The 14,661-nt window shown below is 41.7% G+C and overlaps 1 protein-coding gene across 6 annotated transcripts in view; it reads left to right on the top strand.

The window, feature by feature from the left end:
- DCLK1 (doublecortin like kinase 1) overlaps positions 1-14,243 on the top strand; it is a 329,266-nt gene extending 315,023 nt beyond the window's left edge. For 4 of the 6 annotated variants that reach the window (XM_088022188.1, XM_028106105.2, XM_088022187.1 and 1 more), the window contains one exon: positions 14,051-14,243. In XM_088022188.1, the coding sequence (XP_087878314.1) occupies positions 14,051-14,215 (165 nt within the window). In that variant the 3' untranslated portion in view covers positions 14,216-14,243. Of the gene's footprint in view, positions 1-1,088; positions 1,163-14,050 lie in introns of all 6 variants that reach the window. The other 2 variants (XM_088022189.1, XM_028106110.1) reach the window with 1 other exon arrangement.
- Positions 14,244-14,661: the final 418 nt, after the last annotated feature.

The raw sequence follows: 14,661 nt of genomic DNA, 5'->3' as shown, positions 1-14,661 counted from the left end.
TCCTAAGTGAAACGAAATGCACTTTTTTTTTTTTTAGGATTAAAATCTCACATTGCTGTTCTGTGAACACTGGGATAGCCTAGTGTATAACCAGAACACCACCCCCGCCGCCAGCAGTTTTTAGTTTGAACGCCTGGTGCCCCAGCATGTTGTTGCAATGCCTTTGTGAATTCAGAACTAGAAACTGTGAGCACAGCTCCGGTACCACAATTGAAAGCACTCATGAGCGTCTCTCTAAAGAAAAGCGTGCAAGTTGCATCCTCTCAGGGGACAGCATGGGGGAGTGGGCATACAGCATGATTACTGTTTTCCAATTGGGGGACTGAATCTTTCATTCCTAGGTAGCCAAAGGCTGACATCTTATTCCAGGATGAACAACTTTGAGAACTTACTCTGTCTTCTATTTATTGTACCTTTTGTTGATCATAAGCACTTAACTGTACATGAGCATTTTTAACATACAGTGAAAATTCTTGTTCCTTTTCTATATTTTCAGAGAGAAAACTTACTGACTGTTTTATATTATATCTTTTTAGTTCCAAAATGTAATTAAGATTCACCTTTAAGAGTAGCTCTGCTTTTGAAGATTAACTCTTAGAGAAAGAAATCCAAACTGTTGTGACTTGTGAGGGTTCCTTTCATCTTTTATTTCATATGCATGAAGCCCTCAAATTTAAGCCTGATGGGATAAGATGGGGAGGAGGGAGTCCAATCTGCTTTCTCTCAGGTGACTAAAACGGATTTCAGTACTTTATTTAATTGTAACGCATTTTCCATTCTATGGCATATGAAGAGGTGTTTATATCTTTTGAAATTGAGAGGACATTATTAAATGTGCATTCAAAACCTTGTCTGACAAATTAGATCTATTCTAACAAATTGGCCTCCGAGATATTCATGAGGGATTAGTGTCTTTTCTTGCCTTTTTATTTTCAATGTGCAGATTTAGGATATTAGCTAGTTACCCTGCAAAAGAGGCATGGTAACTGTATCTCAATATATAGTCAATGAAGAACAGCTTGGTCTGGAGTCATAATTCTCTAGCACAATGTCGATCCACTGAGTTGCCCCCATTTCTCTCTGCTCAGCTGGACCACGGGTTTACCATCAAGAGATCAGGGTCTTTGGACTACTACCAACAACCAGGAATGTATTGGATAAGGTATGAGATGGTGCAGCTCAACAGTCAGTGTTTCCATGGCAACGTGCTGGCAGTCTCCATTAACCAGTTCCTTCAGTGGATAAACATGCTTTTGATTTGTTATCCAGTCCATATGCTGCTTTATCAGTTTCATTTTAATCTTGATTGAGATGCCACACCCCCTCATTCCTTTTTTTCACCCATTATTCACACTGACATTTGCCAGCTTTCTTTCCATTGCACATGCTCAGTATCAATTTTCCTTACAGTTAAAAGGACAGTATATTTAGCGTTAATGCCAAAGCCTTTTCCTGATGTTGCTAATTAAAACAATGATTTCTGGTGCTCTTCTGTCCTGTAACAAATGGAAGAACAATAGTGCCTTAGTGTACGTTCTATAGAAGTATATACTGTCATTTTAAAAGTCATCAAGCCCAACCTTGACCTTACTAGATGGATGAAACAATGCATTTACACGTTAGCAGTAGAAGCTCCTCCAAGTACAATGAGCTATAGAATGCATTGTGTGTGTTGGTAAGCTTGTGTTTTCAAATTCTCCACCTTTCTGTTTTGTTTTGTTTTCATTTTATTGTTACCTCTCTCCCGTTGGAAATCCCTTTATGTACTAGCTATTGCATGAATCTATTTTTCAATATTTTGTAACTGTCAGATTACTTAGCTGGCTTATCTGCAGAAGCAAAAGGGGCTGTGTATGGGAGGTATCGATTTTTTTTTTTTTAACTGGGTTAAGAATTTTATCCAATCATTTTCTATTCTAGTCAACTGCCCTGGCATTTCCTTCAAGGGGTATTGTTTGTGTCTCTTTAAGTTATCCACAGGCAGGATGGTTTTTGATGAATTGAAAAATTTACTCTGAGAAGTCCCAGGGAACTTTTCTCCTCCATCTTAATGTTTCTGAAATGATCTCCTGGTAAAGCTCCACATCTTTGTGTTTGCTAAGAAAAATTCAGTATTTGTTTCCCCCAAATGATGGAGCCTATCTGCAGTAATGTAGTGGCTGCCTGATGTTTTTTTCATGGATTAGACTACTAAATTTTACAAAAAGAGAAATATGTATGAATGTGTGTTTATATATGTGTGTATATGTGTATATATACACACACATATAATACATAATTTTAACCCCAATAAATTATTCCTAATTTTTATTTCTACACTCAAAACAAAGGACTTAAGGAAGCAGTAAAGGGCACACTTTGACAAACTATCCAATACACTAAAATCATGATAATTTCCAAGTCTGTTTAAAGCAAGAAAACACCTAAACTTAAATGAAATGTTTTACCATCAGTTTTACACAGAAGCCTGTTTCTGTCTTCTAGACTGATAAGCATGCAGGAGTTGCAACACAACCTTTTTATTTACTTAAGTAAAATAACTTTATAGGTATAGCAAGAACTTCGTTTTATTTTTAACCTTTTGGGGGGATTAATCATGATTTGCCTTTATGCAGACTCTTCTTTTTGATGTTTTAATGTAGAATATGGTCCATCCGTCTTTTACTTTTTATTGAAAGATAATCTGCATTCAGAAGGGTACAGATATCATGAATGCACGTTCCGGTGAATTCTCGCAAACGGAACACACCCCTGTAAGCGGGACCCAGATCGGGCACAGAGCATTTCTAGCACCTCCAGAGATCCACCCCCCCCCACCTCAGGGCCCTTCCAGGAGGGTCACGTAGCCCAAGGGTAAACACTGACCAGGACTCTATCCACATTAATTAGCTTTGCCTGGTTTTGTACTTTATATAAATTGAATCACACCATGCTCCGCCCTTTTTTTTTAATTGTATGCCTCCTAACCTCAGGCATAGTAGCCAAATATGTATGAATAAAGTTGATCTACAATTAAAAATATGCATCAAATATGTCTACCTAACAGTTGTGCACGTTTGTATAACAAAAATGGCACATACAGATATCTAATTTCAAAAAGAAAACTCTAGAAAATGACGTTGCTAAATTTGTGGGAGTAAGGGTGGGATCAAAATGCCAAGTAAACACAATAATTAATAAACATAGCCAAGTAAAAAAAGGCCATTTGACTAAAATCCTAGTGATGGTTCCCATCAGCAGACAAAATGACACATCCCTGAATAATGGGCAGGAGCAGATGGGAGATAATCTCTTTTTTTTTTTTCCACACATAAACTGCTCTGTTTTCCAGCTGGGGGCAGTAACAACAATGTTTATAGTTAATGCAGTAGTAAACAGCACACCCAGTATGTAAAGTTAAATTGGAGAAACGATGCTAAAAACTCATTGGCATATATGCTTAATTAGGAAGTTTTATAATGCCATTTAGCCTCAGAATGAACACACTCTCCTCACTGATTGCAAATGCTTGCCTTTTATCTCCACGGAAGTGGGAGCATTTGTCTAACCACAGTGGCAGCCAACTTCCAACATAAACAATCATTACAGGCAAACATCCCTGCTCCCGATTGTTGTGTTTACAAGTGCTCATGGCTGTTTTCGCTACTCTGAGCAGAACACTTGGGAGTCGAGGTTGCTTTTTGTAAAGCAGCTCACATCAGGGCATAGGCTAGAAAAAGCATCTCTTCGGGGTGCCCAGAATTGTCATGTCCCTCTTAACAGGCTTTTTGGTGATGGTGGAGAAATGGCGGGGATCCATCTTCCTCTTTCTCCTTCGTTCTCTTGCCTCTTAACAGAGAGCTGCTTCCAAGCTGTAGCCAAGGGAGCAGCATTGTGCTTGGCCCGTTTTTTCCAGGAGACCTTGCTCCTGTCACCTTGAGTCCAGAGGGGACCCTCCCCCAGGAGTGAGCTGCCTGGGCCATTCGGCTCCCTCATGGCCTTACTGCAAGCCACTGGAAAACATTTACATCTCATTACATTCCCCACCCCCCACCCCATCCTGAAGATGCGTCCTGATCCAAAGGAGATGTGGTCACACATATTGTGTGCCTCTCTCAAGTGAAGCTGTCACTGGCAGGTGCTGTGGCCAACAGCACATGGAGAAGAACCCTGCATCTTTTGCAACGGCCAGAACAGGGTAACCCAATTAAATAAAACAAACATCAAAACAAGACAGAAGCTAAAAATGCCAAATACGATAAAATGCGGAGGTGAGCTAGGACAAAAGGGTGGTTGAGTTCCCAGGCATGACGTGACTCAAATGTGCATATTGGATTCAAGCACCGTCCTGAAACAGTGAGTAATGAGGCAGAGCGGTGGCAGCCCCACGCAGTCTTTGCAAGGCTATTAAATGCTGTCATGCTCGGCTGTTAGAAGGAATGGGGTCAGTTAAATGCATCTTGCTTCGTGCGGGTCTGAAAGACGAGTTCCCACGAAAGCCAGGGGGGAGCCCCAGCGTGGTGTCAGGAGGGCTCCTAGGCCAGCCTCAGCCAGCAGCCAAACGCCCACGGCAAGTTGCATGCGTTGCGGGCTGTTTCACTGCACGTCGCCTTGGCCTTGCTCGGCCCTTGAGAAAGCGCTCCCCGATGAGTGTCAGAGCACTGCCAGAAGGACGAGCAGATGCCTCTGTTCCAGCGAGGATTAACCACCCCCTACTCCACGCTAGCCCCGAGACTCCCTCTGTAACAGAGAGTTTAACACATAGAGGAGACAGAGACTTAAACTTCAAAACCCACCCAAACTGTGGTTACGGAGAAAAGGATCAGGCAAGTAGGAGGTTTGCGCTTGCAGCCTTGATGTTAAAAAGTGAAGCCGCCAAGAGGCTCAAAAGATGGGCGACGCCTCGCACTGTCCTTCCACAAATGGTATTGAGAGGAGCACGGAAAGAGCGAGACGTCTGTGTTTTCCCCGAGTCAGACAGGTTGCTCACTGTTGGAGATTTTCTTTTTCTTTTCAGAGGCCTCTTAAGAGAGGATGCCAACCATATCTCTCTGTCTTTTTAAAAATATAACTTTCTCGTTACTGAAATGAGAAGTGGCCATGGCATTCCAAGGCTTACTAATTGGCTGTAAATTGAAGCGAGATTTTATACTTCTCCTGACATCCTCAATGATTCGTTATCGATCGAAAGTTTGGTGGTATCCTCTCCTATTTATTTTTGACCTTGCTTAGGATTCTCTTCTTTTCTTTTTGATTAAAAAAAAAAAATCTCCACTCATCTACATATTTACTCCTGCCATACTTTGACTCCAAATGTTCCCCAGTGATGGTCACTGATATGCTATAAGTTTTATTAGGTGTAAACATGTAGGAAAGGAGAGTCATGAAGAACTTAATCATAAGTATGGACACACTGTTATTTATTCAGAAAGAGTACAAATGTCCATCTGCTGAAGTCAGATGACTCTCAAATTCATGTCAGCCACATGACACTTTCAGAAACCAAAAAGTCTTGAAAAGTGAGATGAAAATGAACTTGGGCCAAGACTGGCAGCACGGCGCAAGGAGAGTTGGCCACTTTGCTGTCAGGAAGCCCGGGTTGGGGATCTAGCCCGTGGTGCTTCCCGCCGTGTGACCTTAGGCAAGTTACATGGTTTTCTCTGATTCTCCATTTCCCCATCTATACGCATGAGAAGAATATTACCGACCTCCCAAATCTGTGGTGAGGATTAGAGCTGTCTATGACAAAGTGCCTTCACCGACCCCACAGCCCAAAGGAGGAGCTCAGAAAAGACGGCTTCCCTCATAGGGTCTCCCTCACTTCCACGAGAAAACCATCCACTCCACACAGCAGACAGATTTTTCTGAGAAAACGGGTCTCCTCGCTGCAGATCGAAGCATTTGTGATTAAACTTGAATATGAACTTTTTTGATGCTCTGATTGGGAGAAACTGCTAAGTAACTTACAGGATTCATGAGCATTTGTGGCCTTAAATTTTACTTAAGGTAGTCTATTGCCAAAAATCCTAGCGAAGTGTAAGTTTTAAATGTTACCCTCTAGGGCAGAGATTGGCAATCTACAATCAGTGGGCCAAGTCGCGCCCACTGCCTGTTTTCGTGAAGAAAGTTTTATTGGGACGCAGCCACACTCATTCATTTATAAATTGCCTATGGCTGTTTTTGTCAGAGAATTGAGCAGTTGGGTCAAAGAATTGTATGGCCTGCAAAGGCTAGAATATTAACTATTTGGCCTTCCCAGGAAAAGTTTTTTGACTCCTGTGCTAGGGGGAAAATGTTTCTAAATTAAACGCACCCTCTGGAGGGCTTGTTAAAATCGGTATCTCTACCATTTACTGGAATGCCTGGCACATAGGAGGCCCTCAATAAATATTTGTTAAATTAACGAATAAATGATTGAACTGTATAATCAAGGGACCATTAATATAGAGAAACCTTAATTTTGAGGATAAACATGTTTTTGAAGGATCTGGAGTAAATTCAAGTTTGGACAATCAAATTACATATGAGATGCTCTAGGATAGCATTCCATTTATAGCAACCTGAGAGTAAGTCTTTCAGTAAAGCTAAAAAGTTGTCTTTGTAAAAAAGGAACTACCCATGACTTATCTGCTTAGTAAATTCTGAATTTTTATCGATTTTCATCAGATTAACTATATGCTTTAGTTTACTAGAATGATGAAGGAAAACCAAGATGGCAGCTCAGTTTAGCATCTATTATGAGAAAATCAGGGTCTGTAGGGCAGAGGAAACACATGAATTTTGTCCTCTAGAAGCCTGAGATCAGCAAGTGGCTATAATTTTGACCCTCTGGTGGGAGGCCATGGGAAACCCATTGTAGAGAATAAGGACGATTTGGAATTTCATTAAGAACAGAGCACCAGGAGGAGCCTGTGTTTAAGATGGTGGAGAAGCATGGGGGCCACTCTGCCCCCGGGAAGTAAGGAATAACATTTAAGAGAGTCACACCTAGAAAGTAGCTTAGAAGGCTACTAGGTTTCATTCCACAAGACATCCTTTTGCCATTTTAACAGTCTTCACTTCAGGGAAATACCATGTCATATATCCAGACACGGTGCAGTTCCTGGCGCGACCCCAAAAGGGTATTAAAGTGAAACAAAACAGAATGGTAACAAGCATGACAGTAAGCCAAATAAAATGAGGAGGGTGGATATCTCAATCGATTTGCCAGTTTAATTTTACTAGCAGGCAAAACATTTCCAGAGTGGCAAGCAAATCATAACTCAGTCCCTACAGAGTGAGGGTGAGCAAGGGGAAGGGTTCCTGAGATTAATGCCCCAACAGCTGCATCCTCAGTTCAGTCTCCTTGGTGGTATGAATAATGGATGGACTAAAAGGCAAAATGCACAATAATGTTCTTTTATTAATGAAATGAAGACGACTTGTGATGGCTAGCAATAAATTAAGAACAGCAAAAACGGAAAATCAGGCAACGTTTGCCTCTGAAAAATGCAGTTACTTAAATGCAATAATTACTGCCACGACAGAAAACATTGCCTCACAACTTAAATGAGGTGCATCCCTTGCAAGTCCTGCACGTATATTGCAGAACAGAATTAGTTTTGATCCATAGACCGCAAGGCCTATTTTTTGCTAAGAGAAAAACGTAACCCATTAGTGTAGATTGATGGTGATATTAAGCATATTCATAGTATTTCGTAGGTGAAAGTGTCCCTAGGGATCATGCACTGTACCTCCCCTTTGGTCTATGGACTGGGGAACTGGGGCTCACTGTGCTTAAGAAACATGTCCGAGGACACATAATCAGCTGAGCTAGGACAAAAAGCTAATTCTCCTGACTTACCCCTACTGCTGCTTCCAAGGGGATTAAGCTAAAGCCAACCAGACAAGACAAACATTGCAGACATGTGGGTGATGCAGACTGGCAGAAACAAAGCTAATGTTCTGGTTCATATTCTTGATTCATTCCTGACTTTCCTCCCGCATGCTCTGTTTTGCCTTCAACATCGCATAGATATGCTAGATGGCTATGTCCTCCATATTTATGCTGATTTCCGAATATAATGTCAGAGATGAAGATTTAAAATATCTGAGCGCTCTGTGGAGGATAGTATTGTTCCATTGTAATACAAGAGGCCACTGACCAAATTCATTAGATGTCTTTATTGTTGGAATGTATTTCCTCAGTATTAGGCAAGCGCTGTCTTTCATTCATGCGTTCCTGCTATCATGGCAGGCACCAAAACCTGATGGATAGTAATTTCTCTAAGATTTCTAACTACTGTGTGTGCAGCCACCTGAGTTGCCAAAGTCACCAGCATTATTTTCCCATTCCTCAGTTTTCACACTGGATCTAGCAAGCTCCTCAGGACACTGTGAGACCCGAGGACTTACAGTCTGAGGCAGGGATATACAGTTTCTTCTGTGTAGGACAGGTTTATATTAGTTTCTCCTTATCATTTTATTTGGTCAACTATTTGTACTGTTTACCAGGATCCCCCAGTGCACTATTGTTTAGCTGTAACTCAGTACACAGGATAGCCGTCGTTATTGGGTACATATTTTAAGTAACTAAATTAGAGCTTCATATTCGGTTACTACTGGTCAACTCCAGAATCTCAAGAGATTTCTTGCTCACCTCTAACCTGTGGTAATTAGCACCAAAATGTGATAATGCAGGCTTCAGATTCTCTTGTGAATTCTTAACAAAGTGATAACTTACTGAGGAAAACACTTGGGGATTCTATTGCAAGTCCATTCATGTCATTTCTAACAAACCTACTCACCGTGAGCAAAATAACTAATAGAATAATAAATCTGTTAGGAAGTCTTAAGTTTTAATGGAACATCAAGGCTGTACCTGAGGACGACTTTCCCTTACAGAGATAGGCAGTAGGAAGAAGAGACCCTATTTTCTTGATACTGGGAATTTTGGTAATTGAATAAGAGGAGAGCAGACTTTCAGAAATGGTTGAAAGGGCCCAGAATTTAAATTTGTAATGCAGCACTTCAGAGGAAAAATGGTGTTTGGAATGCCTTTTTTTTTTTGTGTGTGTGTGGGGGGGAGGGGGGGTAAATTATCAGTGGGATTATACATATTTTTATAGCAATACCTTTTTAAAGTTATGGAATAGCACACTGTTCTATTTCCTTGCTGAATTCATCTATCCTGAACTACAAATGCAGACTACAGAATTCAAGTGTAAAATTGGAACTGTACATACTTTAGAGGCAAGTTCATTTTATAGCCACAATTAAAATTCTAAAAGTATGATATATGACAGCTTACCGTGCTGAGAATTTCACAATAAATGGTTGTTGAATAGATAAATATATAAGAGAATATTAACTTTATGTGATGTAACCATTTGGTCACATACATCATATCCTTAAATATTGGCTTGTGATCTCTTTAAGTTCTTACTTTTTTTTGTATTATACAGTTGCTTTGGCTTCTGTGTTTTTGTTATTCAGAAAGTACATCTGAAAAAGTTTAATCCTGTATTAATTAAGAAATATTTAAAAAAAAGAAATATTTAATATGTCTCTAGTATGTGTGCCACAGTCTGCTAGGCATTCTCTGGAAAATGCAAAGAAGTTTCAGATTCTACCATCGAGGAGCTTGCATGGTATTTGGGACATATGCACAGAAAGATAATTAGGAGGCAATGTGCAAAAAGTGCCAAAAGTTTGGTCAAGACAATATTTGCCTGAGAAATTTAGAAAGAGAAAATGTGATGCGGGAGGTGAAATTTGATCAAATCTTGGAACATAGATAAATTTGAGTGGATGGGAAGGAGGAGAAGTAATTTCAGATAGGTGAGCACCTTGAACCAAGGGGTGAGAAGGATTGAAGTGTACTCAGAGACACATCAGTTAGGACTTTTTTGATTGTAGGCGACGGACACCCAAACCAAACTGGCTTAGGCAGTTAGGAAATTTATAATTTCATCTAATCTGGAAGGTTCCAAGGTTCGGTCTGGCTTCAGTGATGGATGGATTCAGCACTCAGTCATGGCCTGGTTTCTTTCCATCTCTCCACTCTGCCTCCCTATATTGGTTTTAGTCTGGAGCTTCACATGGTACCCGGATGTGGGAAGCAAAGCCAAGCCTACCATCCTTCCAAAATGGGGATTCATTATAAAAGTGAAGTCCCAGTGAAAATCTCCTTGTGTCCTATTAACTGGGTTGGATGCCCATCGTGAACCAGTTGTGGGTTCTGGGGAATGCAGTAAGCTCATGCTTGCTCCTGGGTCACAAACCCATCCCATCTTTGTCCCACTCTCAAAGATGAGACTATGGTCATCTTCACTGGAACCACACAGTATAGGAATGGGGCATGTCCAAAAGGAAACTGAGGTATGGTTAACTGTAAACAGAGTAAATGGATGCTGTGTAAGAAAATCAAGTGTCCGCTAATGGAGAATAAGTCTGCAGGTCATTTTGAGTAATTACAGGATCAAGACACTGGGAGTTTTTCCTGTAAGCACATTGTGAATGTTAGGACAAGGAATTGGGCTTTATGAGGAATTGTAAATAAATTGGACCTGGGGATAATTGACCTGTCAGCTGTGTGCAGGATGGACTGGGGGATGGGTGCCCAAGAGGGAAATAATGTGACCTCTGTGGTATTTCCCCATATTTCAAAAGCTGCCGTGTTTGCAGAGTATCTATTGTGTGCTGTGAACTATGGATAACACCGAGAGGGTGCCCAAGACTTGTTCTTGCCCTTCAAAGAGTCTACAGCGTGGCAGAGAAGACAGTGAATTGGGGGCAGTTGTGATGTAGGCAGGGTGCACAGGGACAGCAATACTAGGTTTCATGGAACAAGAGAAGGAAGACATTCTTAAAATGAACCACAGTCATGGAGCTGGAAGCGGAGTGAGCAGGAACCAAGGGAAGAGAGGCCTATAGACAGGGACCCCCCTCTGGAGCATCTTTGCGAGCAAGTTGGTTGGGAGCCCCAGTCATTGGTTGTGTAGCCTTTGCGAATATTAGGAGGACATGGATGTGTAGGAAACTGCCTCTCTGTCATCAGACCCAGGGCTCCCTTGGAGTTAACAGACCCAGAATGGGGTTGTACACCCAGTGGACCCTGGCTTGCTGTCCCTGAAGGAGAGGGGTTCTCGGGTCATCAGCACAGGAAAGCCCTGGTCTTTGGGCGTTTGATGGTCAGTGTCTTCTCCCCAGCTCACTCTGGTTGGGAACAAAGGAATGAGCTACTGGCATATGGTGGCTCTATTTTATTCTGTTTCAATAGACTTCAGAGTAAATGGGAAAAAATCTCTCAGGCCTTCTGCAGGAGGAGAACTAAATTCTCTTCCTACTTTAGCAATGCAATTCAGGCAAGTCTCTCCACGTGTCTGGGCCTCAGTTTCCCTGCTTGCAAAGGCAGAGCATTGGACAAAGAATGCTTTATAAATTCTCTTTCAATTCTAAGAGCCTATAAATCCAACAGAAGCAAGCTTCACACCCTCATTCTGTGACATGTGATCATGACATGATCTATTTCCAAAGATAACTGCTCTGAAGTTACTGGTTAGTAGCGCAACTGAAAGCAGGGGAGTATTGGAGCCCCAAGGTTCATCCACTGAGGCGGCGAACATTTAGAAAGCTGCTAACTAGAGAAAGGGGCAGGGGTGGTGAGAACTGATCGGTCAAAGGGGTCAGGGCAAGTGTTGTCCAGGCAGAGAGACAAGTAAGGGAGAGAATGTGGTTGCCCTTATAAGGACCTGGAGAAATGAAAGTGAAAATCAGGGGACTGGAACCATCCAAGCATGGGCTCAGCACTGAGTGCCACCAGCCCCTGCATAAAGTGTCTTGCAGTCTTTATGGAGAAATGGCCTGTTTCAGGGGCTGCAGCCAAGAGCAGCGCTTGCAGGAATTGAGTAGGTTATGGGGAGACACAGTAAATGTGGAGAAGGTGCCAACAAGAGGAAGGAGGGAGGGAGGGTGCTCTAAGTTCTGCTGTGAGCTTTGTTTTGCATGTTTTCCTCTGACCTGCAGTTACTTAACTTTAAAACTGTCTCTTACATCCAGTTGTGAAGGGGGAAAAAAACAACAACAACAATGAACACCTTCCATTTCTGAGCATCTCAGCTATTTAAAAAGCATTTACACATCCATTTTTACCTACAGCAACTCAAGGACAGCGAGAAGGGATTATTCCTGTTCCTTATTTAACTGAGAACTGAGTAAATAGTTCCCACAGCCAGCGATGGACAGAGCAGGGTCACAATTCCTGATTACAATCCTGGTGTGCTTTTCTTCCCCACACCAGAAAGCCTCAGTCCACTACTCAGTATTTCATCCTATGCCAATGACTTTTTCTTTCTCAAGAAGGTAGAAATAGAAGTATTTTTTATGACCAAGAGGAGAGTTTATATTACTCTTGGATTAACTACAGAATGGTTTTTATGTAAGTCAGACTAAATAGACGTCTGTTTTTTTACAAACATTCAACTCCACAAACAGAACATTTTCAGTTTGCTTTGAAAGCAAAATACCATGTGTCGTAACTTTACAATGTTTTAAATAAAGTTAGGAATTTGGGTTTATGATGCTGAAAATATCATAAAATCGGAGGGTAGAAGACCAAGAACTACATATATATATGTGTGTGTGTGTGTGTGTCCTTAAAAAATTCTGCAAGTAGAAGAATCAAACGTAGACATTTCAACAAACCAGTTATTGAATCATTGTATTAACAATCTAGTGAAACGAGAAGTGAATTATTAAAGTTTATCTTCCTCATTGATTTGTAACGCTGTTCTTCAGTATGGGGATAGTTTTTAAAGCAGAGCAGTTCACCCTAACAAAGCCATTTACTGTACTGGTTCTACACACTGGCACTCTTTTTCTCTTTATTACTTCATTTTGGAACTTTGATTGCCCTATTTTAGATCTAAGATTGCTCTAATGCTATACTGCAATTGTATGAGGGGCTTAGTTTTCACTTTGTTCTCAGAACCAGGCTGGCTATAAATTTATCTCTGTTCTTTGAAGAAGCTAACAGTAAATTTTCAAGAGGAAAAATGGTGGTATATATCCCTACAGAGGAAAAGTAATCTCTTAAAAGCAGAATAACCTCCAGGCTACATCCTTTTAAAGAGAGACTTTCAAACAAGGACGCCTTCAACTTTTATATGTGTTCTATATTTTTCTTTACGCTTTGTACCTACTCTTCTCTCTGTGTAAGGTTTCTCCGTAATGACCCCGTTCCTCCCCACACCCATTAAATCTGTAATGAAGTCATGCCATTCCCAAATCTGATGTCATAATAACTTCCAGAGCCATGCCTGGGTAGCACATCCTGGAGATCATCTGAGGTTTCATCAGGAAAATGAGGCAGAGAGATCCCGGAGTTGGAATACCTACAAAATTGAATCTCTGTTTCATAAATTACCACATACGACAATGAAAATGAACTTTGTAAAGTTAAATCCAGGGGAGGGTTTCCATTTGGTTTAATTGAATTCAAAGCAGTTTCCAATTTCAGGGCATTGGTTTCATTAAAGTTAAACCAGTCCTTCCCAGAGATTCAGCCACACTCCCTCATCAACAGATAATAAGATAATTTCAGATGAGGAGGTGCTAACATAACGGGATGAGCTTGTGGCTCTGTTTCCATGCCTGACAACTTCATCACCTTTCATCTTTATTATACAGCCGCCTGGAGCTGAATGTTGATGAATGAGGCACGCCTGGCGTCCTCACGTGTCACACACACGGGCCCGGGGCTCCCATTCCCCAGGGGCTCTCTAGCTCGCCTGGGAGCGACCAAGGGGAATAGATGTGGAGCTTGGGGAAGGCCGGGGAGGGCTGGGGAGAGGTTGAACCCACAACATCATCCATCCTGCCTGTGCCTCCTGAGGTCATGACCAGGTGCTCTTAAGAGCTGCTCTGGAAGGGAGCAGAGAGCTCCCCCAACTGTGGTGTCAACACAAGTGAGCCATCATGGACAGTTAAGTTGGCCAGCCTATTTTTCGGACCTCAGAAGGTTCCCGAGAGTGAGTCTTTCACCATTTCCTTCAGCCTAATTGTCCTCTTTCTCATTTTATGCCCCTGCTAGACCACCGCTCTTGATAAGGAGAGGCAGGTTTTCCGACGAAGACGCAACCAGGATGTGAGGAGCCGGTACAAGGCCCAGCCAGCGCCACCTGAACTCAACTCGGAATCGGAAGACTACTCCCCAAGCTCATCCGAGACTGTTCGCTCCCCAAACTCGCCCTTTTAATAAGACCCTTTTACTCGAAGTCCTAGCTTAACCCTTTGAGACTCTGAGATTTTTTTTCCAAATTTATGTAAAACAGTTTCATCTGATCTATCTAGCACTCAATGCTGAATGGCGGAACACAAAGTGTGTTTTCTGGTATCTTGGTAGCGATTTCTCTTTGCTGAATGAGATGACCACATGTTGTTTGCGAAGATGGCAACTTGCTGCTAATAGGGTCCTCAAAGGGTTAAGGCTAATTTGCAACTTTTTTAAACATAGAAGCAATGAATGTGTTCATCAGTCAAACTAGGATCTGCAGTATTGTAAGATAGCACGTTAACCCTCTGAGTGCATAGGATTTTATGGAGAACCCCTGGGGAATTTTTCAGGCCTTTGGATGTATACACACATGTTTCTTGATTTTGCTGCAGATCAAGGGATGTTATTAGATGCTGAGATGTCCAGAC

The sequence above is a fragment of the Eumetopias jubatus genome, unplaced genomic scaffold (genome assembly GCF_037043125.1).
Source record: "Eumetopias jubatus isolate StellerSeaLion01/CBP00866 unplaced genomic scaffold, mEumJub1_p1.0 scaffold_3, whole genome shotgun sequence".
Lineage (NCBI taxonomy): Eukaryota > Metazoa > Chordata > Mammalia > Carnivora > Otariidae > Eumetopias > Eumetopias jubatus.
The sequence above is the reverse complement of the archived record's forward strand: the minus strand, read 5'-3'. Positions and strand labels throughout refer to the sequence as shown.